Here is a 26,962-nt window from a genome sequence, read left to right as displayed (position 1 = left end):
AATCTAAGTTAGGGTAACAGAAACCTACTTTGATGACTTAATCCAAAGGATTGGAGGAAGACACAGACTTGGCAAACCTGGAAATCTAGCCTGGAAAGAGGCAGGTCCCAAGGCTTCCCAAGGACAGGAAGCCCACGGCAGTGGCTGCCAGCCAGGACTGATCTTCTCAGAGGGGTCTTGCGCTGGTGGGGACCAGTCCTTCTGTTTTCAGCCCCTCCCTCACTCCCACCAGGATTCAAATCCAGTGGAAGTGCCTGTCCCTTGGCTGGAAGAGGAAAGGGGCTGATGATATTAATACCAGATTGTTTCCCTGAGAAAGACAGGAAATAGATGGCAGGTAGCCAGAAACCACTTACCTTTCAATTCCTTGTAGATTAGCCCTTCTTCATGTGCCTCAGAAACAAAGATTTAAGCCATGTCTCTCCCTCTCCAAACCGCTCCCCCATTCAGACCAGCAGCAATGGCAGTTGGGTTGCCCCACTCAGCAACATCCCTACCAGCAACCGCACTCAAAGTAAGCTCAGGATCTCTGACACCATCACAAGGTTTGAGGAAAACAACAAAGATCACTGCTCATGATACGATGTGGTGTATTAGAAAGGGAAGTGATCCAGTGCTTGGGTCACCATTCTGGTCCCTAGTCCTTGAACAAATATCTTCTCTTCTCTGGAAGGAGCTTTGCTCCTTCTACTGTGAAGTGGGTATGGTGCCCTTTATAATCTCTAAGGCCTCCTGAGAGGCTAAAAAGCCTATAATTAAGATTTTAGAGTTCAAATACACCAGAGAAAGACCAATAATGAGAATCATATTGTATGATGGGCCCCTGGGTGGCTCAGTTGGTTGAGCGTCTGCCTTCAGCTCAGGTCTTGATCCCCGGGAGTCCTGGAATTGAGTCCCAGGATGAAGTCCGGCATCAGGCTCCCTTCCCAGTTGGGGAGTTTGTTCTCCCTCTGACCCCCCACTCTCTTGTGTGCTCTCTCAAATAAAAAATAAAATCTTAAAAAAAAAATGTCGTACAAGAAAATGTTGAAGAAACGGAGCCTTCTAAGAACCTGTAAAACAGAAAATTAGACATTGCATAACATCATAGATTCTTTTATTTTTTTTGAAAGGTTTTATTTATTTATTCATGAGAGACAGAAACAGGTGGAGACATAGGCAGAAGGAGAAGCAGGCTCCCCGTGGAGAGCCGGGGCATTAGGGGGTTGGGAGGGGCTCCATCCTAGGACCCTGGGATCAGGGCTTGAGCCAAAGGCAGAGGCTCAACCGCTGAGGCACTCAGGCGTCCCACATCATAGATTTTTAATGTTGGAGGTCGCTTTCCTTAGAGTTTCCTTAGAGTTTTCCAAACATTATATGTTCTCATTCATTTGGGGAATATAAATAATAGTGAAAGGGAATATAAGGGAAGGGAGAAGAAATGTGTGGGAAATATCAGAAAGGGAGACAGAACGTAAAGACTGCTAACTCTGGGAAACGAACTAGGGGTGGTAGAAGGGGAGGAGGGCGGGGGGTGGGAGTGAATGGGTGACGGGCACTGGGGGTTATTCTGTATGTTAGTAAATGGAACACCAATAAAAAATAAATTAAAAAAAAAAGAGTTTCCTTAGAGTTTTCCAAACTCCTGACGTGCTTGACAATTGCTTGGGGATCTTTAAAAGTGCGTGATTCAGTAGACGGAGTGGGGGCTACCTTGAACCAAGCCCTTAAGCACGGGTTGATTGGTGGCTCTCACCTTGGACACTGGAATCACTTGAGGGGCTTTAACAAAACAACTTAAGCCTGGGCTCCTCCCCCTCCAAACCTCCCAAAGGAGATTCTGATTCGCTCAGTCCTGAACGCAGCCTGGGCACTGGGAGGTTCAAAAAGTCCCCGGGGATCGCAGTAGGCGCGCAGCATCACCTGGAGGGCTGGTGGAGCGCAGCTCGCGGGGCCCCGCCCGGGAGAGCCTGACTCTGCAGGCCCGGGACGCCGCCGGAGACCTTCAGGTCTAACAAGTTCCCAGATGACCCAGATGATGCTCACTGGGCCGCTCCGTGCCCTTGGGGGGTGATGCTTCCCACGTGGGAAACCAAGAGGACAGGATTCGCTCAAGGATTCGCTCTCCTGGCTCGGGGTCCTGCGCTGCGTCCTCGGCCGGTCCCGCCCCGCTCCCCAGGTCCCCGGCAGAGGTGCTGCACGCCTGCCCGAGCCGGTTCCCGCGGTGGGGTGGGGGGTGGTACGGGGGGCCGATGCCCGCGGAGGGGGAGGCCCTTGCAGAGCTGCGCGCACCCTGACCCTGCAGCGGGGCCCAGGCCAAGACGCGCAGCCTGGACCTGCCGCCGCGGGGGACTCCCTCGCCCGACCGGTCCAGCACCCCGGCCCCCTCGTGACCCGGGGCCCCCGCCGAGGAAGGGGATTGGTGCGCGGAGGGGCGGGTTCAGGGGAGGAGGGGAATAAAGGCGCGGCGCACGGGGCTGCCCGGCTCTCCGCCCGCGGCCGCAGCTCGGGTTCCCGCGGCGCAGCATCCGGGGCGGCCCTGCGGGAAGGTCAGTGCGGGGGTGGCCGGACGTGCCCCCCGGGGCTGTGCCCGGGACGGATCCCCGCTGGGCGCGTAGGCCGACGTCGCGGGGCCCCCGGTGTGACCCCGGGATTCCAGCCGACACCGGGGCCGCGGGGGGGCGGGGAGGGCGGGGCGCTGCTGGGGTCGACACGTCCCCTTCCACCTTGCGAGGACCCCCTCTGCCCAGGAATAAGGGTGGGCGCCACGGTTCTCCGGCCGTTTCCCGGGAAGGATGCGACCCCACACCCCCTCCCCCAGGGCCAGGCCAGGCCGGGGACCCGTGTGCGGCTCTTGGGTCCCCTCCTCGCGTCCCGCAGAGCCAGGCCTCCTCCAAGACCCTCTGTATCTCAAGCTTAGGGCTCTGGGTTTGTGTTTTGTTTTTCTAGGCTTTTTTTTTTCCCCCTGGCTTTCGGCTCATCGCCAAGGTAAGTCCGGACTTGACCTGCTCGTGCAGTCTTTACGTTGGGCAGTTTGCTAAGTGCTCTTCGTGGTTCGCTCTGTTAAACGCTCTCAGCAGGCGGGGGTGGGGGGGGGTATCTGAGCCCTGGGCCGGTGGGTGCCCCCCTCCGCGCCCACGCAGATGAGTCCTCTTTGTCTTCTTCCTGGGTGCCTGGTCGCATCCCTCCTCTTTTTTTTTTTTTTTTTTTTTAAGATTTATTTATTTATTCATGAGAGACACAGACAGAGAGGCAGAGACACAGGCAGAGGGAGAAGCAGGCTCCCTGCAGGGAGTCCGACGGGGGACCCGATCCCGGGACCCCGGGACCTCATGATCACGCCCAGGGCCGATGGCAGGCGCTAAACCACTGAGCCACCCAGGGATCCCGCATCCCTCCTCTGGAGGGAGACGTGTGAGGGTGGTGGAAGGAGGGTTTGTTTTTTTTTTTTTTAGTATATTTTTGTATTGGAGTTCGATTTGCCAACATAGCATAACACCCAGTGCTCATCCCGTCAAGAGCCCCCCTCAGTGCGCGTCACCCAGTCACCCCAACCCCCCCACCCACCTCCCCTTCCACTACCCCCTTGTTCGTGTCCCAGAGTTAGGAGTCTCTCATGGTTTGTCTCCCTCTCTGATATTTCCTACTCGTTTTCTCTCCTTTCCCCTCTATTCCCTTTCACTATTTTTTATATTCCCCGTATGAGTGAAACCATATGATGATTGTCCTCCAGTTGGCTTACTTCACTCAGCATAACACCCTGGAAGGAGGGTTTGTTTGAGACTCCACGAATCCGATTTCGCACCCCCTCTTGGTGGTGTGTTTGCCTGACCTTGGGCAGGTCAGTTCATCCTGCGAAATGGAGAAAAGATCCCAGCTTCAGGGGTAGGTGAGGGTTAAGTAAGAGTTCAGGAAAGCAGGCCTTTCATCTGTGCTGCTGTAGTCAGGGGCCTGATTTTTTTCCTTGGGTCAGTTCTATGAAGAGTACACATTGCTTATTTAAGGAACAGGACGATTTAAAGGGGATACTGGGGCAACCCACCTGGCTCAGCGGTTTAGTGCTGCCTTCAGCCCAGGGCGTGATCCTGGAGTCCCGGGATCGAGTCCCGCATCGGGCTCCCTGCTTGGAGCCTGCTTCTCCCTCTGCCTGTGTCTCTGCCTCTCTCTCTCTCTCTCTCTGTGTCTCATGAATAAATAAATTTTTTAAAAATCTTAAAATAAAAGGAGAGACTGCCTTGCGAATGTGTTATTTAAGCATTATGGGTCTTTACAGCAAAGAGGTAGGAGAACCTGGGGGCTTGGGGGGGCCGGGGTGGGGGGGCATGGTTAGTAGCTTCCTGGTGCTGGAAAATTTGGAGCCTGGAAGTCGTCAGCCAGGCACATGGCACCTCTTTAGTGAAAGCAGTGTCCCAGAGTGCAGGGTAGGAAGCCCCACTAGGAGGGGTAGGGAATGGAGGTTGGGAGCAACCCAACACCCCTGGGACTGGGAGAGGAAACAAAGCCAGCAGGAGGACAAGATAGGTTTTAGCAGGTTTATAAGCAGAGGGAGAAAAACACATTGGGGAGTTAAGTGGGACAAGATCTTGAGAGATTTTGTTTTTTAAGAGTTTATTTATGAGAGACACAGGGAGAGGCAGAGGGAGAAGTAGTCCCCACCCCCCAGCAGAGCCTGATGTGGGACTGGGTCCCAGGACCTGGGATCAAGCCCTGAGGCAAAGGCAGCTGGTCAACCACTTAGCCACTCGGGTGCTCCAGGGCTTGGGAGTTTGAATGAGACTGGGGTTTGGTAGGCACCAACTGAACTGTTAGGTTTCTGGAGGCAGCACTGATCTCTATTGCGTAAATTTTGTAGCTCCTCAGCAATATAGGTGTGTGCAGACCATTTGTTTTTTTGGTTTTTTCTTTTTTTTTTTAATTTTTATTTATTTATGATAGTCACAGAGAGAGAGAGGCAGAGACACAGGCAGAGGGAGAAGCAGGCTCCATGCACCGGGAGCCCGACGTGGGATTCGATCCCGGGTCTCCAGGATCGCGCCCTGGGCCAAAGGCAGACGCCAAACCGCTGCGCCACCCAGGGATCCCTGTTTGTTTTTTTCTTAAGTGAATTTAAATATTTTAAATTGTGGTTGCAGTCACATAATTTAAATTTACCATGTTAACCATTTTTACGTGTATACTTTAGCAGTGTTAAATTTAGGTTACTGTGCAACAGATCTGTAGAACGTTTTCATCTTACTGAAACTATATGCCAAGGAATTAAACACCGATATTCTTTCCCCCTAATTCCACACCCTTAGTAACTATCTTTCTACTTCCTTTTTCTGTGATTTTCATTGCTTTAGGTACCTTGTATAACTTATAAGAGTGGAGTGGTTTGGTAATTGGCCTTTTGTAACTGACTTATTTCACTTTGCATAGTGTTCTGGAGGTTTATCCATGTTTTAGCATGTGGCAAGATCTCCTTTTTCAAGGCTGAACAATATACTGTTGTGTGTATATACCACATTTTGTGCATCCATCCATTTGTCAGTGGCTGGATACTTTTACCTTCATGCTTTAGTGCCAGAGATATTACTTAATACGTTCTTATTTACTGTCTCTATAGCTAAGAATGATTAGAGCTAGGATTTGGTGAGTACTGACCTGTATCAGGTATTGCCAGGAATTGCTCCTAAGAGCTCACAACTTTGTGAGAGAGACAGCCATGTTGTCTCTTGGCATCTAAGACCAATGTATACAAAACCAAGCTCAATGCCTTCTCACCTCACCTGCTTCGTGCAAATTAGAGACTTTAGTATTCTTCTCCTTGATTCCTTAACCAGCACCACCCCCCATATCCATACATGACCAAAGCAGCCTGAGCTCTGAGTCTCTATCTCCGTCAGTCCCACCCTCTTCATGAGGTCACTGCTGTCTTAGAGTTCTGTGGTTCCTGCCCAGAGGGCACACGCCAAGAGTTGGGGAAAGTGGTATAACAACCACCCCTAAAGGCCTGGGCTGGGGAGGCACTCCCTTCTTTCTGGAGAAGAGTCTGTTGACCTGTTTCTTTTTTGTCCCTTTGCAGGTTAAATAAACAAGGTGCTTGAGAGAGAAAGTCTGTGGACTATAATCTAATCTTTAAAGAGGGACTGAGACTGTTTGATGGATTCTCTCTATATAAATTTAATAACTAGATTGGCAGAGCAAATTTTACTGTAGAACAGCTCTTCTCAAAGTATGATCTGGGGAATCCTGGGCTTCCCTGAGATATTTTGTAGGGTCTGTGAGGTCCAGCTATTCTAAAAAGAAGACTAAGATGTCATTTGCCTTTTACATCCTTTCTCTTAAAAGCATACAGTAGCATTTTCCAGTGTACACTGACTTGGGAATGAGCTTTTCCTCTGATTAATGAAGTGTGTTTGCGTGTATTCCAGAATCTTGTGTTTCTAGAACCTTCTAAGAGTAAGTAGGCTTGGAATATAAATAAGTGTTTTCAGAGGTGAATTCAGTTCTTAGTACTTCTACTGTATGCTTACTAGCTACCTTCAGTTATACCCATTATCACTTCTGCGACCTCATTTCCTTTAATAAGTCATCACTTTGAAATCCCTGTTTTCCGTGTGCCTATATGGAAAGAAAAATAACAAAAAGTAAGTATGCTTCATAGTCTTGATTTGAAAACTTTTCTAAATTTTTAAATAATGTGAAAGTATTTTTTTTTTGACATGAAAGTATTCTAAAATGAAAGGATACTTATGTATTTTTTAAGGATTGTTGGCTAAACAGGGGGATGCTAAGAAAACATTTTTCTACTCAGAGCTGTATCATCCATGTCTATAAATGCTGGGGAAAAAAAAATGAAATGATCTATCAGAGTTCCTCGAATAAAGGAAGGGAGGAATTTACTCCAGAGCAGTATACAGAACTAAATAAGACCTAAAAATGTGATCAATTTTGACCATTTTACAGTTGTTAGAAATTTACATTATGTGTCTTATATGCTGGAGAACCCTTTTGAATCATATTATGGTGTCAGTGCTGTTAACTCTGAGATCAACTATTCCGAATCCGCTGAAGAAAAATGAATTGAGTGACCTAAATGTAGTTATGATGAGCTCTTGAAAAGCCAAAAATGATTTGTTATAGCTTTCCAAACTAGAAATGAAAAAGCTTTAAAGCATCTAGTAGGATAGGTTATAAGATTGCAGTGGCTGGAGAAACACAATAAAGCCTTGTTTGGATAAAAAAAAGCATTGAAAGAAATCATAGCACTGTCACTTTGTAATAATATAGAAACTTGTCAAACTAAAAATTTAGCTGCAAACATGAAGACTGAGTTAGGATCTTAACAGAAGTGTATTTTGTCTTACAAATGGAAGAATTTGGGTGGCTCAGCAGTGTAGCACCTGCCTTTGGCCCAGCTTGTGATCCTGGGGTCCCAGGATCGAGTCCCACATCGGGCTCCCTGCATGGAGCCTGCTTCTCCCTCTGCCTGTGTCTCTGACTCTCTCTCTCTCTCTCTCTGTCTCTCATGAATAAATAAAGTCTTAAAAAAAAAAAAAAAAGGAAGAATTTGCAGTCATGGCTGGATTTGTCATTTTGTTTGTATTCATCTGGTATCAGCACCAAACCAGTCATCAGGGAGTATCTTTCTGGCGAACACTTAGCAGCAAACACAAGTAGTGCCAAGGTATTCGGTGTAGAATTCGGTGTAGAATAACTTATTTGAATTTCATGGTTTATTTTGGGACAACTAGATTGAATTTGCACTGATGGGGCCAAAGCAATGCTGGCTAAAACCACAGGTGTCTTTGCAGGAATCAAGGCAGTGGCATCAAAGTACTAGTAGATGGTCTTCATGTGCTTTCTAAAAAAGAAAAAATCTGCCAGTTTTACTTAGGAATGCCTTTTCTGTAACAGTAAAATTGTTAGGTCTTCAAGGGTCAATATTTAATAAAATGTATCTATTTATTTATTAAACATTTTTAATGCCGGGGGAGGGGCAGAGGGAAGAGAGAAGCAGGCTCCTCGCTGAATAGGGAGCCCCATACTGGCTCAATCCCAGGACCCTGGGATCATGACCTGAGCCCAAGGCAGATGCTCAACCGACTGATCCACCCAGGCTCAAAACTTATCTTTACAGTATGGCTTGTGCTGAGGGGATGCACTTGTTTGTGTTAAGGTGTGATGGCTATCTTGAAGTAAAGCACTTTAGTATGATTGAATTGTAGGTGGAACTGGCCACTTTTTTTTCCTTATAGAAAATCATTTTTGCCTCAAGGAATGACCGAAAAACTAGAGTTATTCATGCTTATTCATACAGTTTTTTGTTTTATTTTTTTTTTTTTAAGATTTTATTTATGTATTCATGAGGGAGAGGGAGGGGCAGAGACTTAGGCAGAGGGAGAACCAAGCTCCTGTGGGGAGCCCGATACGGGACTTGATCCCAGGACCCTGTGATCATGCCCTGAGTCAAAGGCAGACGCTCAACCGCTGAGCCACCCAGGCGTCCCGGATGTAGTTTTTAAAAAATGAACCAAGTGAGCTTGTCCCTTTGAGGAAACAACTAATGGCATTTGTTGCCTGTTAACTTGTATCTACCACTGTGAGCTTGATAGCTTCTCAGTATTTAGAAACTTTCTGATAAAATCACTATGACCTTTTGATATTCTATAGTGAAGTGTGTTAACACTGGGAAGTCCTGCATAATTTGCTGAACCAATATTTTCCAAAAGACCAGTGCACAAAATTACAAAATTCTTCAGGGGTAAAGATCTGCTCCAAGCACTAGGTAGACCAGTGGCTTTTAAGATACATAATCCAAAAGGTTCACTGATAATGGCTTCAGATTCTACATTGCAACTAACCTTTACAAAACTACCACGTGTCCACGTGTCAAGTTTTGGTTTGCAAAGATGAGTATCCAGAATTTTCTGAAAAGGCTTTTACAATACTGCTCCCTTTTCCCAGTATTTCACTTCGTGAGTCTGGATTTTTTTTTTCTATATACTTCAATTTAAGTAACAGATTGGGTGCAAGCAGATGAGAATCCAGCTGTTTTCCATTAAGGCAGACAACAAAGATGTACAAACAAATGGCACTCTTTTTGCTATTTTTTTAAATATAATTATTTCATAAAAATCTTTATTGGCTTTAAATGAATTATTATATTAAACATTCATCTGTTTTGCTTTCTAACACAACAAGCATTGTTTGATGTAAACCACATGAACAGAAGCTCTTCAGAGTCCTCAATATTTAAGAATATAAAGAAGCCCACAGACCAAAAAACTTGAGAACTGCTGCCTTAAAAAAAAAAAAAAAAAAAAAAACTGTTGCCTTAACACTATTCAGTTGAACTTGGTGAGAGCAAGGTGATAATCTTGACTTGGAAAAGCTATTTGCTGTAGATGGTTGGCAGTTTTTTGTTTTAAAGGTTCATGCATTGTTAATCAAAGCAGTTGTATGATGGGGACGGTAGTGCTGCTTGGTGGTTAAGAGCTGCATCACTCACTGACCTGGGCATATAGTGAGATAGTGAGCATCAAAATGTTAGCTGTTAATCAAAGTGAAATAAGAAGGACCAACTCAATTACAAATTGTTCACATGGCTAACCTAAAATGCTTTATTTTCAGTTAAGAATGTGAGCCTCAAAAAAAAAAAAAAAAAAGTGAGCATCAGCGTGCCTGGGTGGTTCAGTCGGTTGAGTGTCAGACTCTTGATTTCAGCTCAGGTCATGATCTCAGGGTCGTGGAATTGAGCTCCACATTGGGCTCTGATTGTGGAGCCTGCTTGGGATTCTCTTTCTCCCTCTCCCTCTGCTCCCCCCCTACCCCAACTCTTAACAACAAACAAACAAAAAACCCAACAAGTGTTGGGAACTGTAACGAGGCCTCTGGGCAGAATCTCCCAGAAGCACAGTTATAAGACCCGATCAATGAAGTGAATGCTGATGGTCATGGTGCAACAGAGCCCCAGAATTTCTGACAATGCTGGCAAGAAAAATGAATGAAACAGTGAGGGAGAAATTGGAGAGCATTCCATGTGTTTGATAAGGATGGCAGTGACTGTGTGAGTGCTGGGCTTCACCGTGTGATGACAGACCTGAGAGAGAAGCGAGCAGATGCTGAGGTTGACAAAATGGACAGGGAAGCAGATAATCATGGTGATGGGCACATGAACTGTGAAGACTGTATACATGATGACAGCACTGTGTGGACATTGTATAGAATGGGTTCAATTTCTTGTACCAAATTGTTTATTTACCTCTTCTTTGTAACTTCTCTATAAAAGGTTTCCCCCTGCTGTCCAAAAATATACATGTATAGTGATTAGGATTTCATTCCTCTGTTTTCTTCCCTTATCCTACTGTCATTGTCCTGAAACCTTATTTGAGCCAACTGATCCAGTCACATGTTGCACATGGCTTCCTCTGGATAAATCTAAGCCCTTCTGCACACCTCATCCTAAATGGAATTGGTCAAATGAGGGAAGATCTGGGTTATGCCTTTTTTTTTTTTTTAAGTGGTTTTCATTAGGAAGTGTCAGCATGTTGTAAAAGCGAGGAGCCATAACTCTATATGTAGAGTATGGACAGTCAGCAACATGTACTTCAGAGTTGCACTATTGCAAAACGGGTGTATTATCCATGTACTCATACAGTATTTTTTTGTACTGCTGGTCCTTTACTAGAAACCTTTTCTTTTATTGTTACTTGCTTTTTTTTTTTTTTTAAGATGTATTGATTTATTTATGATAGAGAGAGAGAGAGAGAGAGAGGAGCAGAGACACAGGAGGAGGGAGAAGCAGGCTTCATGCCGGGAGCCTGATGTGGGACTCGATCTGGCGACTCCAGGATCGCGCCCTGGGCCAAAGACAGGAGCCAAACCACTGAGCCACCCAGGGATCCCCTGTTACTTGCTTTTTAAACTCTGTTTAGCCGCTTAAAGAAAATCTGTTTATGGCACAGTTTGCCTCAAGTCCATTCCGAGTTATACATTTGTTTTCCAATAAGAAAATTACAGTTTACCACCTTCTGCTCCCCCCACCCCCCAAAAAAGAATCAAGAGTTCTTACCTGGTTTCAGATGACCACAATGGCTGTAAGGATGATTAACCCAAAGGTCTTCCAAGGGATATTTGGGCCTTTCCTATAATGTGGCCCACAGTGCGGACCTCTTGCATAGTCCTGACTCCCCCCTCCCCCGCCCCTCCCCCCCTCCCCCAGCAGCCAGAAATGCTGTAGCAGAAGCCTCTCTCCTACTTGTTTGGCAAAGTTCGCTGGGACGAAGAGCCCCAGGGACTTTGAAGGGCTGTGTATTACTGTTCTCTTAAGGCCCTGAGTTGAGTGTGGGAGCAGGCTAAGTTCAGATTTTAAACAGTCTTCAAATGTAGTTGACAAATATAAGATGGTTAGATCTGGTGAGCAACTTGGAAGGTGGTAGGTCACCAGAGTCAGCTCTGAAGGCTCATCTCCCAGCTCTTGGAAATCTTACCATGGAAGGAAGCCATAGGGCCATGTGCAGAGTGCAACAGGCCTGACTTTAGAGGGTGGGAACCAGTGGAGCAGGCTAGGTGGCTCTGATTTACTATTTACTCTTGTGACATGCTTGCCTGGGTGTGAGGGATGGAATCAGCAAAATGAAAGCCCTGCATGTGCCTCTAGTCTCAAGCCTTATATGATCAGACCATCTTGACCTCTGAAGGCCAAAATGGATACATGGTCCAGAAGCAATAAAACTGGTGAGAAAGAGGAGAAAGACTAAAATGTACATGATCTGGAAGGAAAGAAGATGGCTCTTCCAAATTGTCCTAAGAAGAGGGCAGTAAAAAAAAAAGTAGTCACAGCTTATGGAGTATCACTGAGGGCCTTTCTATCTTAACCACCTGCTTTTCTAGTTGCATTCGTTCTAAAGAGAACATCTAGGCGTTAGCACAAGATTTGTAGGGCATGAGGTTATTTAATCTGGGGCCCATATGTGCCTTCCCGTGGTGTGTGAACAAATTGCTTACAGTGGTAAAGGTGTGAAGACCTCGCTAGGATCCCCTGACTTGGTGTATCTGGCATTTCTGGCTCTATGTGGGGTCACCTCCACTGTGACCATTAGATGCAGTTGATGTCAGCATTATGCGGTTTCAGTTCTACATCTCTGCCCGGCTTTTGTCTGCCTGCAGTGTTTGATCCCCTTTGCAGAGCCCAGCTCACCGTAGGCTCTTGAGCGGCTTCCTGTCGGCCCACTCAGCAGCCTCTTTAGTTCGGTTCGTGAGTCCAGCTTGCTTTTTGCCCATGAGCTGACAATCTTAGCTTGCGTTTGGAGAGGTTGGGAGAATAAAAGGTGGCATAATGAACCCTGCTCCCCTTTTCCTGCAGGGTGTTTGTAGAGAAATGCCTCTCGCTAGGATGCTGCGGCAGGTCGCCGGCCAGATGCTGGGGAGCCCAGCCTGTGGCTGTTGGATGCCTGCCCCGCCGCTGCGGTTTCTGGGCACCTCCCCTCGGCAGATTCCAGCAGATGCCAGCTTCCACTCCGCCTCTTTCTCTGGAACAGACCAGCCACGTGTCTTAATTACAGGTTGGTTTTTTTTTTTCCCTTTTTTCAGGATTTGCAAATTGATCCTCTTTCTTCTTCTATTTTTTTTCTTGTGCTGTTTCTGCACGGCTTTGTGTTTGGAACAGCTCCCATGCCACCAGCCAACATGTATTCATCAGAAACAGCCTTTTCTACTGTTGGCTTCCTCCAGGATCCCGCAAGCCTGAAATCCTCTCTGTGCCACCGTTGCCAGTGCTTTGTGTCCATGTCGTGATTCTGTATTCTCTGAAGGTCGGCTGCAGGAAACCGGGAGCAGAAGCTGCTGTGGAGCCGGGGTGGCCCGGGGGTGAGGGCGCTCCTGTATAGGGAGTGGGCAGCGCATCAGGTGCGTCTTGCCTTGGCCAAACTCCTCAACCTAAATTCGATGTCCTCGATTCCCAGCAGTTGTTGCACATCCAAGGAACCTGTCCCCATCATCTTACAATGTCGTTGATCACGTCGTCGCCAGAGTTGCTCCTTGTGGCCCTTACCTTGTGTCCACCCAGCCCCTGCTGCCCTGCCCTCCTTGCTCCGGGCCTTCCCTGGCACTCCACACCTTCCAGCCAAACCAACCCCACCTCTGACTTGATGGACACACTTTATTTCCTTCTTCCCACCAGATTGTCTTTCACTGGCTTCTGACATTTCTCACTGTGTGTGTGTGTGTGTGTGTGTGTGTGTGTGTGTATCTTCACTACCTCTTTCTGGTCTTCTCTGGAAATGGACTTAAGGTATAGTCATTTCCCCTATACACCATCCTTCCTGGTTCCAGTCCGATGGCAACAAGTGCTTACAGGAAATCCCACTTTCTGTATCACCCTACCTCATTTATTTCTCCCAGATGAAATTTGTGGTTGCCTCCTCCAGCTATACTCCCAGCCTGCAGCATGCCCATTCCTACTGGTGGCATTTTCGAGCCTCTAAATTAGGAAGCTCTAATAGTCATTTTTTAAAAAGATTTTATTTATTCATGAGAGACACAGGGAGAGAGGCAGCGGCCTAGGTAGAGGGAGAAGCAGGCTCCCTGCAGGGAGCCCAATGTGGGACTTGATTCCAGAACTGGAATTATGCCCTGAGCCAAAGGCAGATGGTCAACCACTGAGCCAGGTTGTCCCTCTAATAGTCATTTTTAATTTTCTTTAGGGCTCCTTGTCGATTCAGTTGTCTACCCTTTTAACAGATGGCTTCCTGGTTTGTCTCCTCTTTCCCCTCCCCTACCCCAGCCCAGTTCTAATGGGGGATGGGCTTCTGGGTAACCCCACCCAAGGCTGATCTCAGACTGTTATATTTAGCTTTGAGTGTTTTGGCACCTGTCGTACTCAAGCTTCAAATAATAAGGGCAGGTCTGAGGGGATTGCTGGCCCAAGGAGGTAGGAGGTTCGACTTTCTTGTGATTGTCCTCTTCCTGCACCCTTGCTTGCCATCAGTCACTCCATGGAAAGAGTTTTATCTCTACAACTAGTATCACCTACATTGATCTCTGTCCTAGCTCGGAAGATATAATTTAGTTCCACCAAGTCAGACTGGGGCTTTCCCTAATTAGCTGAGATTGTCATATAGTCTTATTCTGCTACTACATTCTGGAAATAACTGAATTGGTTAGATTTGGATTAAAGTTCCACTTTTTTCTTCTTCATCTAGGGGGTCTTGGCCAGCTTGGAGTGGGGCTTGCTAACTTTCTGAGGTAAGAGCCCAAAAAGCTGAAATTGAAAATCTGAGTTCTTCAGTATATATATCTTGTCTTTGGCAATATTGAATCATTTTATTTTGCTCTTAGTATCATAGACTTGTAGCAGATCCGTGGCTCATCATTTACCACGCTGGGCCTTTGCCCTATTTGAGACAGTGTTTTCACTGCACCAGGTATATCCTAGATGTACAACTCACAGGTCTTGATTTTTCCCTTCAGGAAACGATTTGGGAAGGACAGTGTGATTTTGTCTGACATAAGGAAACCCCCCGACCACATCTTCCACAGTGGTAAGAGATCAAGACGCCTTGCCTTTGTTTTATCTTTGATTTTCAAAATGCAGTTAGAGAGGTGGCTCATGGGATCAGCTCATAACCAGGCTTGTGATGAAAAGAAAGGCGTTATTAAGGCTCAGTTGTGTGACTTTTAAAAATTGCCTGTTTTGGGGCACCTGGGTAGCTCAGTCATTTTAAGTGTCTGATTTCTGATTTTGCCTCAGGTCATGATCTCACGGTTATGAGATCGAGCCCTGGGTCTGGCTCCATGCTGAGTGTGGAGCCTGCTTGGGATTCTCTCTCTCTCTCTCTCTCTCTCCCCCCCCTCCCCTCCTCCCTCCGCCCCTGCTCTCCCACTCTCTCTCTTCAAAAAAAAAAAAAAATCTATTTTGGTCCCTCATAGCTCTGTGAAGTGTCTACAGTAATGCTGCTGCTTGTTCAGGTGTTACAAGAACAGGAGCGCTCTTCTGAACTCGAAGTGAAGTTGGGAATAACATCTTTGGATCTTATTTGGAATAGTATTTTCTGAATAAAAACTTTGATTCCCAACTTTTTGAGGTTTTAGTTAACTTCTCTGCTCAGAGGGAACACCAAAATCAAGTTCTGTAATGAGGAAAAGAAACTTTAAAAATTTGGAGCAATTAATCCTCCTATTTCAACACAGACTTGCTCTTTAAAAAGGGCCACCTGGGTGACTCAGTGGTTGAGTGTCTGCCTTCATCTCCGGGCATGATCCCAGGGTCCTGGGGTCGAGACCCACATTGGGCTCCCCGCAGGGAGCCTGCTTCTCCCTCTGCCTAGGTCTCTGCCTCTCTCCCTGTGTCTCTCAGGAATAAATAAATAAAATATTTTTTTAAAATTTACTATTTTAGAGGGAGAGAGTGAGAATCCCAAGTAGGCTTTGCATGCTGAGCACAGACCTGACACAGGACTCAATCCCACGACCCCAGATCATGACCTGAGGTGAAATCAAGAGTCCAGTGCTGAACCGACTGAGCCACCGGCGCCCCAACATAGACTTCCTTTTGAACTGCTGTGCACACACACAAACACTTCAGACTCCTCAAGTTTTCTCCTACCTTACAAACATTTTTAGAAAGTCTCCTGGTCCTTCCTGGTTCCATGTCAGCCTTCAGCTTACTGGTACTTTGCTGTTAAGTGGGTGCCACTGAACAAAACCTGCTCTGCCTAGCTCAGGCTTGTGGTCCTTCTATACCTATACCAAGCTCTATGTTCTTTTAAAAATCCACCTCTGGGGCGCCTGGGTGGCTCAGTGGTTGGGCCTCTGCCTTCGGCTGAGGGCATGTCCCAGAGTACCGGGATTGACTCCCACATCGGGCTCCCCTCGAGGAGCCTGCCTATGTCTCTGCCTCTCTCTCTCTATCTCTCATGAACAAATTAAATCTTAAAAAAAAAAAATCCACTTCTATATCCTTTTTAAAATATGTCACTTTTCATCAGAGTGAAATGTAGGGGTGGTTATTAACCGCATCAACTCTGGAGCCAGCTGACTGGTTGGGAGCCCAATTCTTCTACTTATTCTCTATTTGACCCTGGCTACTGCTGATTTCTCTGTGCCTCCGTTTCCTTCCCAGTAAAATATATCTCTCAAAGATTGTATGAGAGCTAAATATACAGAAAGCCCTTAGGACAGTGCCTGGCAAGTGTAAGTCCTGTGTAAGCACTAGCTATTATTACCTGGGGGTGGTTGGGGTTTTTTCTTCCATAAGCAAAATGCTGCAGAGTGTCCAAGTGCCTTAGTCACCAAGCGGGTCCTAGTGGAATTCACGAGTCAACAGGGGAAGGGGTGAAGGGCCACTTAGCTTTTTAAATCCCAAACTCGCACTTCTGTGGTTTTGCTGTGTTCCTGGTAGGCCCATTTATTTATTCCGACATTCTGGATTACAAGAATCTTCGGGAGATCGTGGTAAACAACCGCATCACCTGGTTGTTTCATTATAGCGCTTTGCTCAGTGCCGTTGGGGAAGCAAACGTATCCTTGGCCAGAGCCGTAAATATCACCGGTAAGTTTCTGGGTCTTGCCCCAAATGGTTGGTTTGCCAGGCTTTTTTTCAGTTCTTTGGTAAGAGATTTTTCAGACGGTGGTGTGTCCATTCGTTTCAGGATTGCATAACGTCCTGGACGTCGCAGCAGAGCACAATCTGCGGTTGTTTGTGCCTAGCACGATCGGAGCTTTCGGACCTACTTCTCCCCGGAATCCAACTCCTGATCTCTGTGTTCAGAGGCCCAGGACTATCTATGGGGTGTCCAAAGTCCACGCGGAGCTCATGGGAGAAGTAAGCGCTGTTTGGCAAGATGACTCAGCATTGCCTTTTCTATTCTTTTTTTTTTTTTAATTTTTATTTATTTATGATAGTTACAGAGAGAGAGAGAGGGAGGCAGAGACAGAAGCAGGCTCCATGCACCGGGAGCCCGACGTGGGATTCGATCCCGGGTCTCCGGGATCACGCCCTGGGCCAAAGGCAGGCGCCAAACCGCTGCGCCACCCAGGGATCCCCCTTTTCTATTCTTTTTGCCTCATATGCTTGCTGATTCGTCTTTGGGGGTATCTGGCCTAGCCCCCAGAACTGCTCCTACCGAGTCCTGTTTTTGCCAAGTGGCAGGGTACTGATAGCTCCAGAAGGACTCCTTGGCCTTTGGCCATGTGCTAGCACTCCGTGCTTCCCAGAGGCCCCACGATGGCACCCCCTTCTTCATTTGCTGCCTGCAAATGTGTACTGCTCCATTCTTTCCGGCTCCCAGGATTGGCAGTTAGGGGAGGTGATTTTAAAACTTTGTGTTATGGAGAACGTCAAATGACTTTTGGTTTTATTTATTTATTTATATAATTCTATTTATTTATTCATGAGAGACACAGAGAGAGGCAGAGACACAGACAGAGGGAGAAGCAGGCTCCATGCAGGGAGCCTGATGTGAGACTCGATCCCGGGTCTCCAGGATCACGCCCTGGGCCGAAGGCAGGCGCTAAACCGCTAAGCCACACGGGCTGCCCTGGTTTTATTTTCTTAAATACTCTTCGTCTTTATAACTCCACGGCAAATGTGAGCTGGTGTCTGCTCCCTTAGCCGATGTAGCTGGCCTTGCCCTCCTCTCTCAAAGTCCTCTGCGCACTGTCCAATGCCGCACTGTGGGAACATGCTCCCGGAGGGCTGTTCCGAACCGCAGCAGTGACTCTTCCAGAGGAAGGTTGGAAATCAGTGGAGGCTGATTATTGACCGTGTTGAAATGTCACCAGAGTGACAATTTTTTTTAAAGATAAAAACTTAAGGGTTATTTATTAAAGAAAGTGAGTGGCTATTAGAAATTCTACAGTCTCATTTCCTTTAGCAGTATTTTAATAGAACTGCATGGAAATATACTCCACACGTTCTCCCACCCCATCCCTAAGGCCCCAAAGAGCTGTTTTTTCATTGCATTGCTCTATCTGATTTAAGGATTTGTTTTAAAGTAGCTTTTGTCTTTTTCGTAGTATTATCATTACCGGTATGGGTTAGATTTCCGATGCCTGAGATATCCTGGAATCATTTCAGCTGATTCCCAGCCTGGAGGAGGAACAACTGGTAAGTGCTGTTTTCTGCTTCTGCTCATTAGATGGGCTTTCTAGGTGCCCCGAAGAGTGGCAAGGGACTGGCCGTCTTTTTAGCTGCGTGCTGACTTTCTACATCCCCTCTGGCTAGTGCATCTGAGAAGCTCATGGAATCCTGTTGACTTTAACTTGTTAAGGGCAGCTCATGCTGGTGTTCCAAATGCAGCTCAGAATTGGCCATCCACAGTGCTGAAATCAGATCATATTCAAGAACAAATTTGTCATCTGCGATGTAGGAAGACACCAAATAGGAAATAGCCTCTTTCTTTGAATCCAGCTTTTATTTCTTAATGCAGAAAGCTCCACGAAAATGGACTGTATGTATGCATTGCATATCTTAAAAGGAACGTAAGTATTGTTACTATTATGAGTTTGGACTCAATCATGCATTATGTTTGGTAACTCCTGTATTAGAAATCCTCCCCATGTGAGGGGTCCTGAGGTACAATATAAAAACTAAGCCTTAGGCAGCCCCAGTGGCCCAGCAGTTTGGTGCTGCCTTCGGCCCGGAGTGTGATCCTGGAGACCCGGGATCGAGTCCTACGTCAGTCTCCCTGCATGGAGCCTGCTTCTCTACCTCTCCCTCTGCCCCCCTCTCTCTTTCTGTCATGAATAAATAAATAAAATCTTAAAAATAAAATAAAATAAAACATTATAAAAGCTAAGCCTGATAAAATCCAAAGGATTTTAAAGGAGATTTTCATTTGAGTTACTTTTTAAAAAGCCTTTGCCTTAATACAGTGCTTCTCCAGGTTTGCACTGGGAATCTCTCAGGATCCTTGGTCTTTTTCAAGGAGTCCAAGAAGTCAAAGCTTTTTTCATGTCAATATTAAGATGTTATTTGCCTTTTTTCCACTCACCCTTATGAGTGCCCTGTGGAGTTTTTCAGAGGCTGTGTGAGGTACGGCAGCACAGTGGCCTAAATGCACAGGAGACCCCAGCTGTCTGCTACTAAGCCAGGCAGTGGAGAGATTGTCAAAATGTAAAACACGCCTGATTCTTTTCACTAAATGTTCTTTTGTTTGGAATATATGTTCTTGTATAATATCATACATATGAATATGTTATTGGGTTTATTATCATTTTAAGATGTAGGAATATTTTTTTAATGCTCAGTTAATTTCTGATGTAGTAGGGCAGCCTGGGTGGCGCAGCGGTTTAGTGCCGCCTTTGGCCCAGGGCATGATCCTGGAGACCCGGGATTGAATCCCACATTAGGCTCCCTGCATGGAGTCTGCTTCTCCCTCTCTGCCTGTGTCTCTACCTCTCTGTCTCTCGTTTATTTCTCATGAATAGATAAATAAATAAAATCTTAAAAAAAAAGTTTATAAAAAAATTTCTGATGTAGTAGATATTGATAGGACCCACACTGTAAGACCTCCTTGGGGGTCCTCTGTGTTGTTGAGGATCATAAAGAGGTTCTAAGACTAAGGCATTTGAGAAACACTGCCCTAATGCAAAAGGCTCATTCATCATTTTGTTGTGAGAAGACCTACAGACAGGATTCTCTTTCAGACTATGCGGTCCAGATCTTCCATGATGCCATAAAGAGTGGCAAATTTGAGTGCAACCTGAAACCCAGCACAAGGCTCCCAATGATGTATATTGATGACTGTCTCAGAGCCACCCTGGAGGTCATGGAGGCCCCAGCAGAGTCCCTCTCCATGAGGACCTACAATGTCAATGCCATGAGCTTCACCCCAGAGGACCTGGCCCAGGAGGTTCTTAAGCACATACCAGAATTCCAGATTACATACAACGTGGATTCTGTTCGCCAGGCCATAGGTTGGTACATCATTGCAAACTCCCTGAAAACCCTGAGCACAGTTGGAGTAGAAGATTCCTACCCTACAGCTTTGTGTGAGATTTTAATAGTGTGTCCCAATTCACAGTGCCTGACACTGGACATGTAATGGAATCTTCTAATCTAAGAGGATGGCTATGTATGAGCATAATGGCCACTCTGGTCTGCTCAAAGGAGGAATTTCAAAGAGTGAATCTCTTTTGTGGTACCTTGTATGATAGACCTTTATATAAAATGTTCTAGACCTTTTTTGCAAATATAGAGCCTGAGTAACTTAAGCTTCTCTTCCATGTCTTTTCCTAGCGGATAGTTGGCCGATGAACTTTGATGACAGCAATGCTCGGAAGGACTGGGGGTGGAAACACGATTTTGATCTTCCAGAGCTGGTGACAACGATGTTGAACTTCTATGGTTCTGATACCAGAATTGCGCAAGCTAACTGAGGGAATCAGAAGGGAGAGTTCATGTACCTGAACTCCTGGTCAACTGTCAAGGGAAAACCATAACTACCCCAAGGAACCTAGATTATGTGGAGTGGGAAAGACTCATTGGATGAAAGTTTGGCAGCTCACATTGAACTGCCAGATTGGAGAGTCAAGTTGGCTTTTGCATTTTCAATGCTGTAGGTTTGGTGGTGGGACTTCTAAACCTTTGGTGTTTGCCTAAACTTGCCCAAACACACATGTCACAGAATGAAGATTTTGGTCAGAATAGTTTCCATTTCCTTAATTCAGAGGAATTGACCATTTTGGGGAAGGTAGACATATGTGATGTTTGTCTTTAATTAAATTTAATTTAAATATCCCTCCTAAGACTCCATTATTCTCTTGACTAGACCCCAAAGATTACATTTTAAAGACTGTCAAAGATGAATCTCCTAATTTTAAGAGTGTACTGTCCCATCAGGACATAAAAAATGTTTGCTGTATAATCCCATGTGTTCATAATGTTCAAGACATTTTAACACTTCAAAAATGATCACTTCTAACTTACTTTTTTGTAAAAAGATATATCCATAGGAAATGAAGAATATCAAAGATGATCTAACTAGTAATGGGGAGCACCTCTTATTTTGATTACCTTCCTGCTCGTGAACTAAGTATTGATTACCAGGACTGTCATTCTTTTACCTGGCTGTGTCAGTCTCCTAGAGGAGCTTATATAAATATACAGATTTCTGGGTTCCATACCTTCAGATTGACTCAATAGATGCGGATGGGAATCTTAAAGCACCATCTTGTTATTCTGTTTCGGCTACAACCCACTGGACCAGGTCCAAACACTGTTTTCTAAAGAGAACTATTCTTGTGACAACATTTTCTTTTAATATATGTTCTTAGATTGAGCTTTTAGGATAGCCCCCTCAAACCCTTCTGAAGCAATTTCTATACAAAGATACACAGATTACTTCTTCCAACAGCCTCAGGACATCTGTGAAATCACTAGAGAGTAAAACTGCACAGATTAATCATGGGCATATTGGACAAAGCTGTCATGGACTAAGGCATTTCTGTTATATGCTTAATGATGTGGTTATTTGGAATTTTCAACTGTGGCATAGAAACATGAACTTTTTTTTTGGAGACATAACTGGATTTAAAATCTATTTAATTTTTGGGGTGCCTGTGTGGCACAGTCAGTTAAGCGTCTAAATCTTGATCTCAGGGTTGTGAGTTCATACCCCATATTGTGCTCTGTGCCAGGCCTACTTAAAAAAGCTATGGGGGGTGGGGTCGGGTGGATACCTGGGTGACTCAGTGGTTGAGTATCTACCTTTGGCTCAGGGTGTGATCCTGCGGTCCCGGGATCAAGTTGCACATTGGGCTCCCTGCATGGAGCCTGCTTCTCCCTCCGCCTATGTCTCTGCCTCTCTGTGTGTCTCATGAATAAATAAAATCTTTTAAAAAAGTAGAAAATTAATATAACTTTTAACTGAAGAACTTCTAAATAATTGAATGATTTAATAGTTCATATAGTTTTTTCTCTTAAAGAAAGCGTATTATATTAGTGTATATTATTTTCACTAATAATAATTAGTGGTTTTTTTTTTTTTAAACTTAGATATATTCTGTTAAATTCACTCGAAGTTTTGTTTGGGTTTTTTTCCCCCAGTTTTACTGAGAAATCATTGATGCACATCACTGCAAAAGTTCAAGGTATATTTCATGATGGTTTGGTTGTGAAATGATTGCCACAGTAGGTTCAACTGATATCCATCATCTCTTAGAGATACAATATAAAAGAAAAAGAATAAAAGGAAAAACAGGTTTTCTTTGTGATGAGAACTCTTAAGATTTTGACTCTTCACAGCTGTGCTATGGATCATCCAGCAGTGGTAACTGGAGTCATCATGCTGGACATGACATCTCTGGTACTTACACATCATATCACTGAAACTTTGAACCTTTTGACCACTTTACTCCAATTCCCCCTCCCCCATCTTCCACTTCTGATAACCACAATTCTCAGACTGATTATTTTTTCTTTGAGGTTGGATTTTCTGGGTTTTTTTCCCCACCACATGTGGGATCCTACAGTATTTGTCTCTCTTGGTCTGACTTATTTCACTCAGCATAACACCTTTGGAGTCCATCCATGTTGTTGCAAATGGTAGGATTCCTCATCTTTTCATGGCTTAATAATATTCCATTGTGGATATATATACACCATCATTTCTTTATTCATTTGTCCATCAGTGGACACTTGATTATTTGCGTGTCTTGGTTCTTATCGATAATGCTGCTGTGAATATGAGGGTGCAAATGTCTTTTCAAGTTAGTGTCTTTGCCTTTCTTGGATATATTCCCAGAGTGGAATTGCTGGATCATAGGGTAGTTGTATTTTTAATTTTGTGAGGAACTTCCATAGTGTTTTCTACAGTGGCTGTACCAGTTTACAATCTGGTTGTAAATCTGGTATACAGTCTGGTATACCAGAAGTGCATAAGGGCTCCCTTTTCTCCACATCCTCACCAGTACTTGATCTTTTTTTTAAGATTCATCTATTTATTTTAGAGGGAGAGAGTACATGAGTGGGGGAGGGGGCCGCAGAGGGGAAGCAGACTCCCTGCTGAGCACAGATCCTGATGTGAGGCTCCCATCTCAGGACCCTAAGATCATGACCTGAGCCAAAACCAAGAATCAGACCTTTAACTGGGCCACCCAGACACCTCCCTCTTGTCTTTTTGATGATGGCCATTCTTAGAGATGTGAGGTGATACTTCATTGTGGTTTTAATTTGCATTTTCCTGATGATTAGTGATTAAGCATCTTTTCATGTACGTGTTGGCCATCTGTATGTCTTTTTTGGAGAGGTGTCTATTTAGGTCTTTTACACATTTTTGAGTTGGGTTGTTTTTTTGCAGTTGAGTTATAGGAGTTCCTTATATATTTTGGACATTAACCCCTCATCAAATATTTTTTCCCATCCAGTAGTAGGTTGTCTTTTCACTTTGTTGACAGTTTCTTTTGCTGTGCAGAAGCTTTTTAGCTTGATTTTTTTTTTTAATTATTTTGTTGCTTGAGCTTTAGGTGTCATATCAAAAAAAAAAAATTATCAAGATACAAGTCAAGGCTCTTCATTTGGGAAGGGCAGGGAGTGATCCTCAGACTTGGCTCTGAACTAATCTGCCCTGCCTGGGTATAGCATAGTAATGCTCCATTCCCAGGACTGACTTGTCTCTGAAGGCAATTAGCTCTGCCCACCGGTCTCTCACTTCAAGTGCTGCTGGGCCCCACAGCTTGCAGGGGTTGGTTGTGGCCAGCCCTTTCTGGTCAGATGGAACTGGAAGACATGCTCCACAGTGGGTGTGGCTGTGATTCAACTCCTTACCTGAATGTGGGCAAGCCAGGCTCTCAGGCTGGTGAAATTTTTTGTGTGAGGCCCTAAATCAGGCAGATGTACACCCTAAGTCCTTAGAACACACCGGCAACATGGCTCTGCAGGTGAGCCGTGCTGCTGGTTGGGATGACTATGAGGGTGCTTCAGGTTTGTGCTCAGTCTGCCAAGATCTGTGTGCCTGTGTGTTACAAGCCCCTTGGCCCTTCGGTCACAATCAGATCCCAGTGGCTGAGCCCTGCAGATTCCCCTGCAATCCCTGTAGTACAAGATCAGAATACAGGCTCTTGCAAAGTGACCCACAACACGGGTGGCTGGTTCTTACCGTTGGGTTCTCTTCCTTCTGGGAGAACCAGAGGCTCAGGAGAGACCTCTTGGTGTGGTACTGCACTGGTCCTGGGGGATCGGCAGTCTGTTCAACTATTAACCAAGAAATGAGCTTTCCCCTCATTACATTCACATTTCATTAACGTTATTCAATTAGAGCATGACACGGAGTGGGGAGGGGTAAAGGGAGAGGCAGAAGCAGGCCATCCCACTGAGCAAGGAACCAGACACAGGATTCAATCTCAGAATCCCAGGATCATGACCTTAGTTGAAAGCAGATGCTTAATCAACTGAGTCACCCAGGTGCCCCTCAAGTTCACCTTTGACATTAACTTTTGTATTCTAACAAATCAAGAGTGAGTGATCTTTTGTTCCAATTTGCTGGACATGTAGCATTTTCATTTAAAAATCTATCCCCAACAAGACCCTGAGATCAACAGCCACTTGTTCTACCTAACTGAGCCAGCTGGATACTCCTAGAAGCAGCACTGTTTAAACCATATGTGAAGCTGTTGATGGAAATTTTATCGCAAACCAGAACTCTCTCTCTCTGCATAATACCAGGGCATTCAAAATCCATCCTGTGATTGCCACACCATCACTTACAGTATTGCTTTCAGTGATTCTTAACACTTAACGCTTGAAATTGTAGCTTTATAATCTCAGAGAGCGTTAGAAAATATGTTAATTTACTGCCTTCTTTACGGTCTGCTCTACCAGCACCTGGTATTAGCATTGCTGCAGATTTCTGAGGCTAATAATATATTTCCATCAACAGCATTTTGTTCAGGTTATTGACAGTGCTTAGGGTATCAAAAAGACTTTGTGAGGTCTCATGTATAAGGTGATCCTCTCTAAGGAATACTTTTGGAAGAAAAATTTGCCTTATATAGGGGGATGTGTAATATTTTCTCTATTATTTTTGTTTGAAATCCTTAAGAAAAAAAGATTTAAGAAATGTATTAACAAGAGACAATAATTCATTAAAAAGAAACAATTAAAAATGTTTATTTTGACCAGTTCTTTTTTTTTTTTAAAGAATCTATTTATTCATGAGAAACACACACACACAGAGAAAGGCAGAGACATAGGCAGAGGGAGAAGCAGCCTCCATGCAGGGAGCCTGATGTGGGACTTGATCCTAGGACTCCAGGATCACACCCTGAGCTGAAGGCAGATGCTCAGCCGCTTAGCCACAGAGGCATCCTGACCAATTCTTTATTTAAATGTAAGTGTAATTCTCATGTGACTTCAAAAACCTAAAATATATAGATTACTGAGAAAAGTTTAAAGATAATTTACAGTGTGTAAGAATTAACCAGAGTAAGGATTGTGCTTTCCCAATTTTTTCACGTTCAAGGCATGGAGAAAATACATCATCAAAACATAATTTACAAATGTCATTCGAATATGCCATTTTGTGTAATACCATTTTTCTGTTCCATTAAGAAAGAAAAAACTTGTCCAATTAAACAGGCAATACTTTTACATTACTTGGAATTAATATTTTATATCTTACTGGAGGACTCCTTTTGACTTTACTAGACATAGATTTTTATCACTCATGCATACGTAAAAGGAAAAATAGTCAAATGCGTATTTGGTATACCTGAATCTGACTTTCTGAATCACTTTTGACTCAGATATCTCCTTTTTTGTATCCCGTGTTATCCTCTGTGCTAATAAAAGGGTTGATGATATGGCATTTCTTAAAAGAATTCATAAAAACTAAAAATCATTGGTGCTTTAAATCAGCTTTACAACTGTATTAAGTTAGTGTACTGGTGAACCTGCTTCAGGGGTGAAGCTAAATGTATCTCATTCACCTACAACTGGCTCCCAAGAGTTTGAAAGCTGACACCCACCCTGCAGGTTTCTCTGCCGTGCTTTTCAAAGTGCCTGTGTAGGCAATGCCAACACTCTTAAAATTGCCACTGGTCAACAGCAGTTATAAGATACAGCCTGATTTCAAAGACTTTAAAGAGCAGAAGAAAATGTAAGTCTCAGCCGTCAACAAGAATGAAATCTTGCCATTTGCATTTCCTCTGTGGATGGAGCTGGAAGGTATTATGCCAAGAGAAGTAAGTCAGTCAGAGAAAGATAATTATATGATTTTACTCATATATGGAATTTAAGAAACAAAACAGAGGGGCCTAGGGGAACAGAGAGAAAAATAAAGACAAAATCAGAGAGGGAGACAAAAATAAGACAAAAATATTTATTTAAAAATAAATAAGACTCTTAATTAACCACTCTTAATTAACCATGGGAAACAAACTGGAGGGGAGGTGTTTGGGGGGATGGGGTAACTGAGAGATGGACATTAGGAGGGCACTTGATATAATGAGCACTGAGAGTTATATACAACTGATGAATCACTGAACTCTAACTCTGAAACTAAATATACACTATGTTAATTCATTGAATTTAAATAAAATTAAAAATTTCTAAAAATATAAGTCAGTACAGATAGCTATGTATGACGGATAGATATGGTTGCATTTGTACTCGTGGAGTCCAAGGGCAGCCCCCAGCTGTTCCGGCTGCCACAAGGGCTGAAGAGATGAAGAGGGAAGCTCTGCAGTAACTGGCCATTCTTGGGCCAACTACCTGCCTTTTACATTGCTGGGGACAGTTAATGGGTAAGATGGGCACCAGACCTCTTGCTAAGGATGATACTTCACTGGGGAGACATTAAGGTTCTAGTGAAGGTGAGTCAATATTTCCATTCCTGTCTTTCCTGGGGTACCTGGGTGGCTCATTCAGTTAAGCGTCTGCCTTTGGCTCAGGTCATGATCCCAGAATCTTGGGATGGAGCCCCACGTTGGGCTCCCTGCTCAGTGGGAAGTCTGCTTCTCCCTCTCCTTCTACCCCTCCCCCTGCTTGTGCTCTCTCACT

At 44.8% G+C, this 26,962-nt stretch overlaps 1 protein-coding gene across 4 annotated transcripts; it reads left to right on the top strand.

The window, feature by feature from the left end:
• The first annotated feature begins 1,899 nt into the window (after positions 1–1,899).
• On the top strand, positions 1,900–25,072 carry LOC144295943 (L-threonine 3-dehydrogenase, mitochondrial). 4 transcript variants are annotated; one of them, XM_077868636.1, is made up of 10 exons: positions 2,431–2,528; positions 2,929–2,967; positions 12,329–12,527; positions 14,166–14,208; positions 14,434–14,504; positions 16,364–16,513; positions 16,614–16,786; positions 17,980–18,070; positions 19,612–19,881; positions 20,204–25,072. In XM_077868636.1, exons 3-10 carry the CDS (start codon positions 12,344–12,346, stop codon positions 20,341–20,343), a joined length of 1,122 nt encoding a protein of 373 aa, XP_077724762.1. In that variant the 5' UTR covers positions 2,431–2,528; positions 2,929–2,967; positions 12,329–12,343; the 3' UTR covers positions 20,344–25,072. The 4 variants fall into 4 exon arrangements, with proteins under 4 accessions (XP_077724761.1, XP_077724759.1, XP_077724762.1 ...); XM_077868634.1 differs by lacking the exon at positions 2,431–2,528 and adding an exon at positions 12,133–12,216 and having other exon boundaries at positions 2,677–2,967; XM_077868635.1 differs by lacking the exons at positions 2,431–2,528; positions 2,929–2,967 and adding an exon at positions 1,900–2,171.
• The last annotated feature ends 1,890 nt before the right edge of the window (positions 25,073–26,962 follow it).

The sequence above is a fragment of the Canis aureus genome, chromosome 24 (assembly GCF_053574225.1).
Source record: "Canis aureus isolate CA01 chromosome 24, VMU_Caureus_v.1.0, whole genome shotgun sequence".
Taxonomy (NCBI): domain Eukaryota; kingdom Metazoa; phylum Chordata; class Mammalia; order Carnivora; family Canidae; genus Canis; species Canis aureus.
The sequence above is the reverse complement of the archived record's forward strand: the minus strand, read 5'-3'. Positions and strand labels throughout refer to the sequence as shown.

What these genes read in the sequence shown, in the direction of transcription:
- LOC144295943 (XM_077868635.1), top strand. Translation starts at nt 12,344, where the DNA reads ATGCCTCTCGCTAGGATGCTGCGGCAGGTCGCCGGCCAGATGCTGGGG. An exon ending in CAGAGCCGTAAATATCACCG is followed by an intron (nt 16,514 to 16,613) that starts GTAAGTTTCTGG and finishes CATTCGTTTCAG; the next exon opens with GATTGCATAACGTCCTGGAC. An exon ending in ACGCGGAGCTCATGGGAGAA is followed by an intron (nt 16,787 to 17,979) that starts GTAAGCGCTGTT and finishes TCTTTTTCGTAG; the next exon opens with TATTATCATTACCGGTATGG.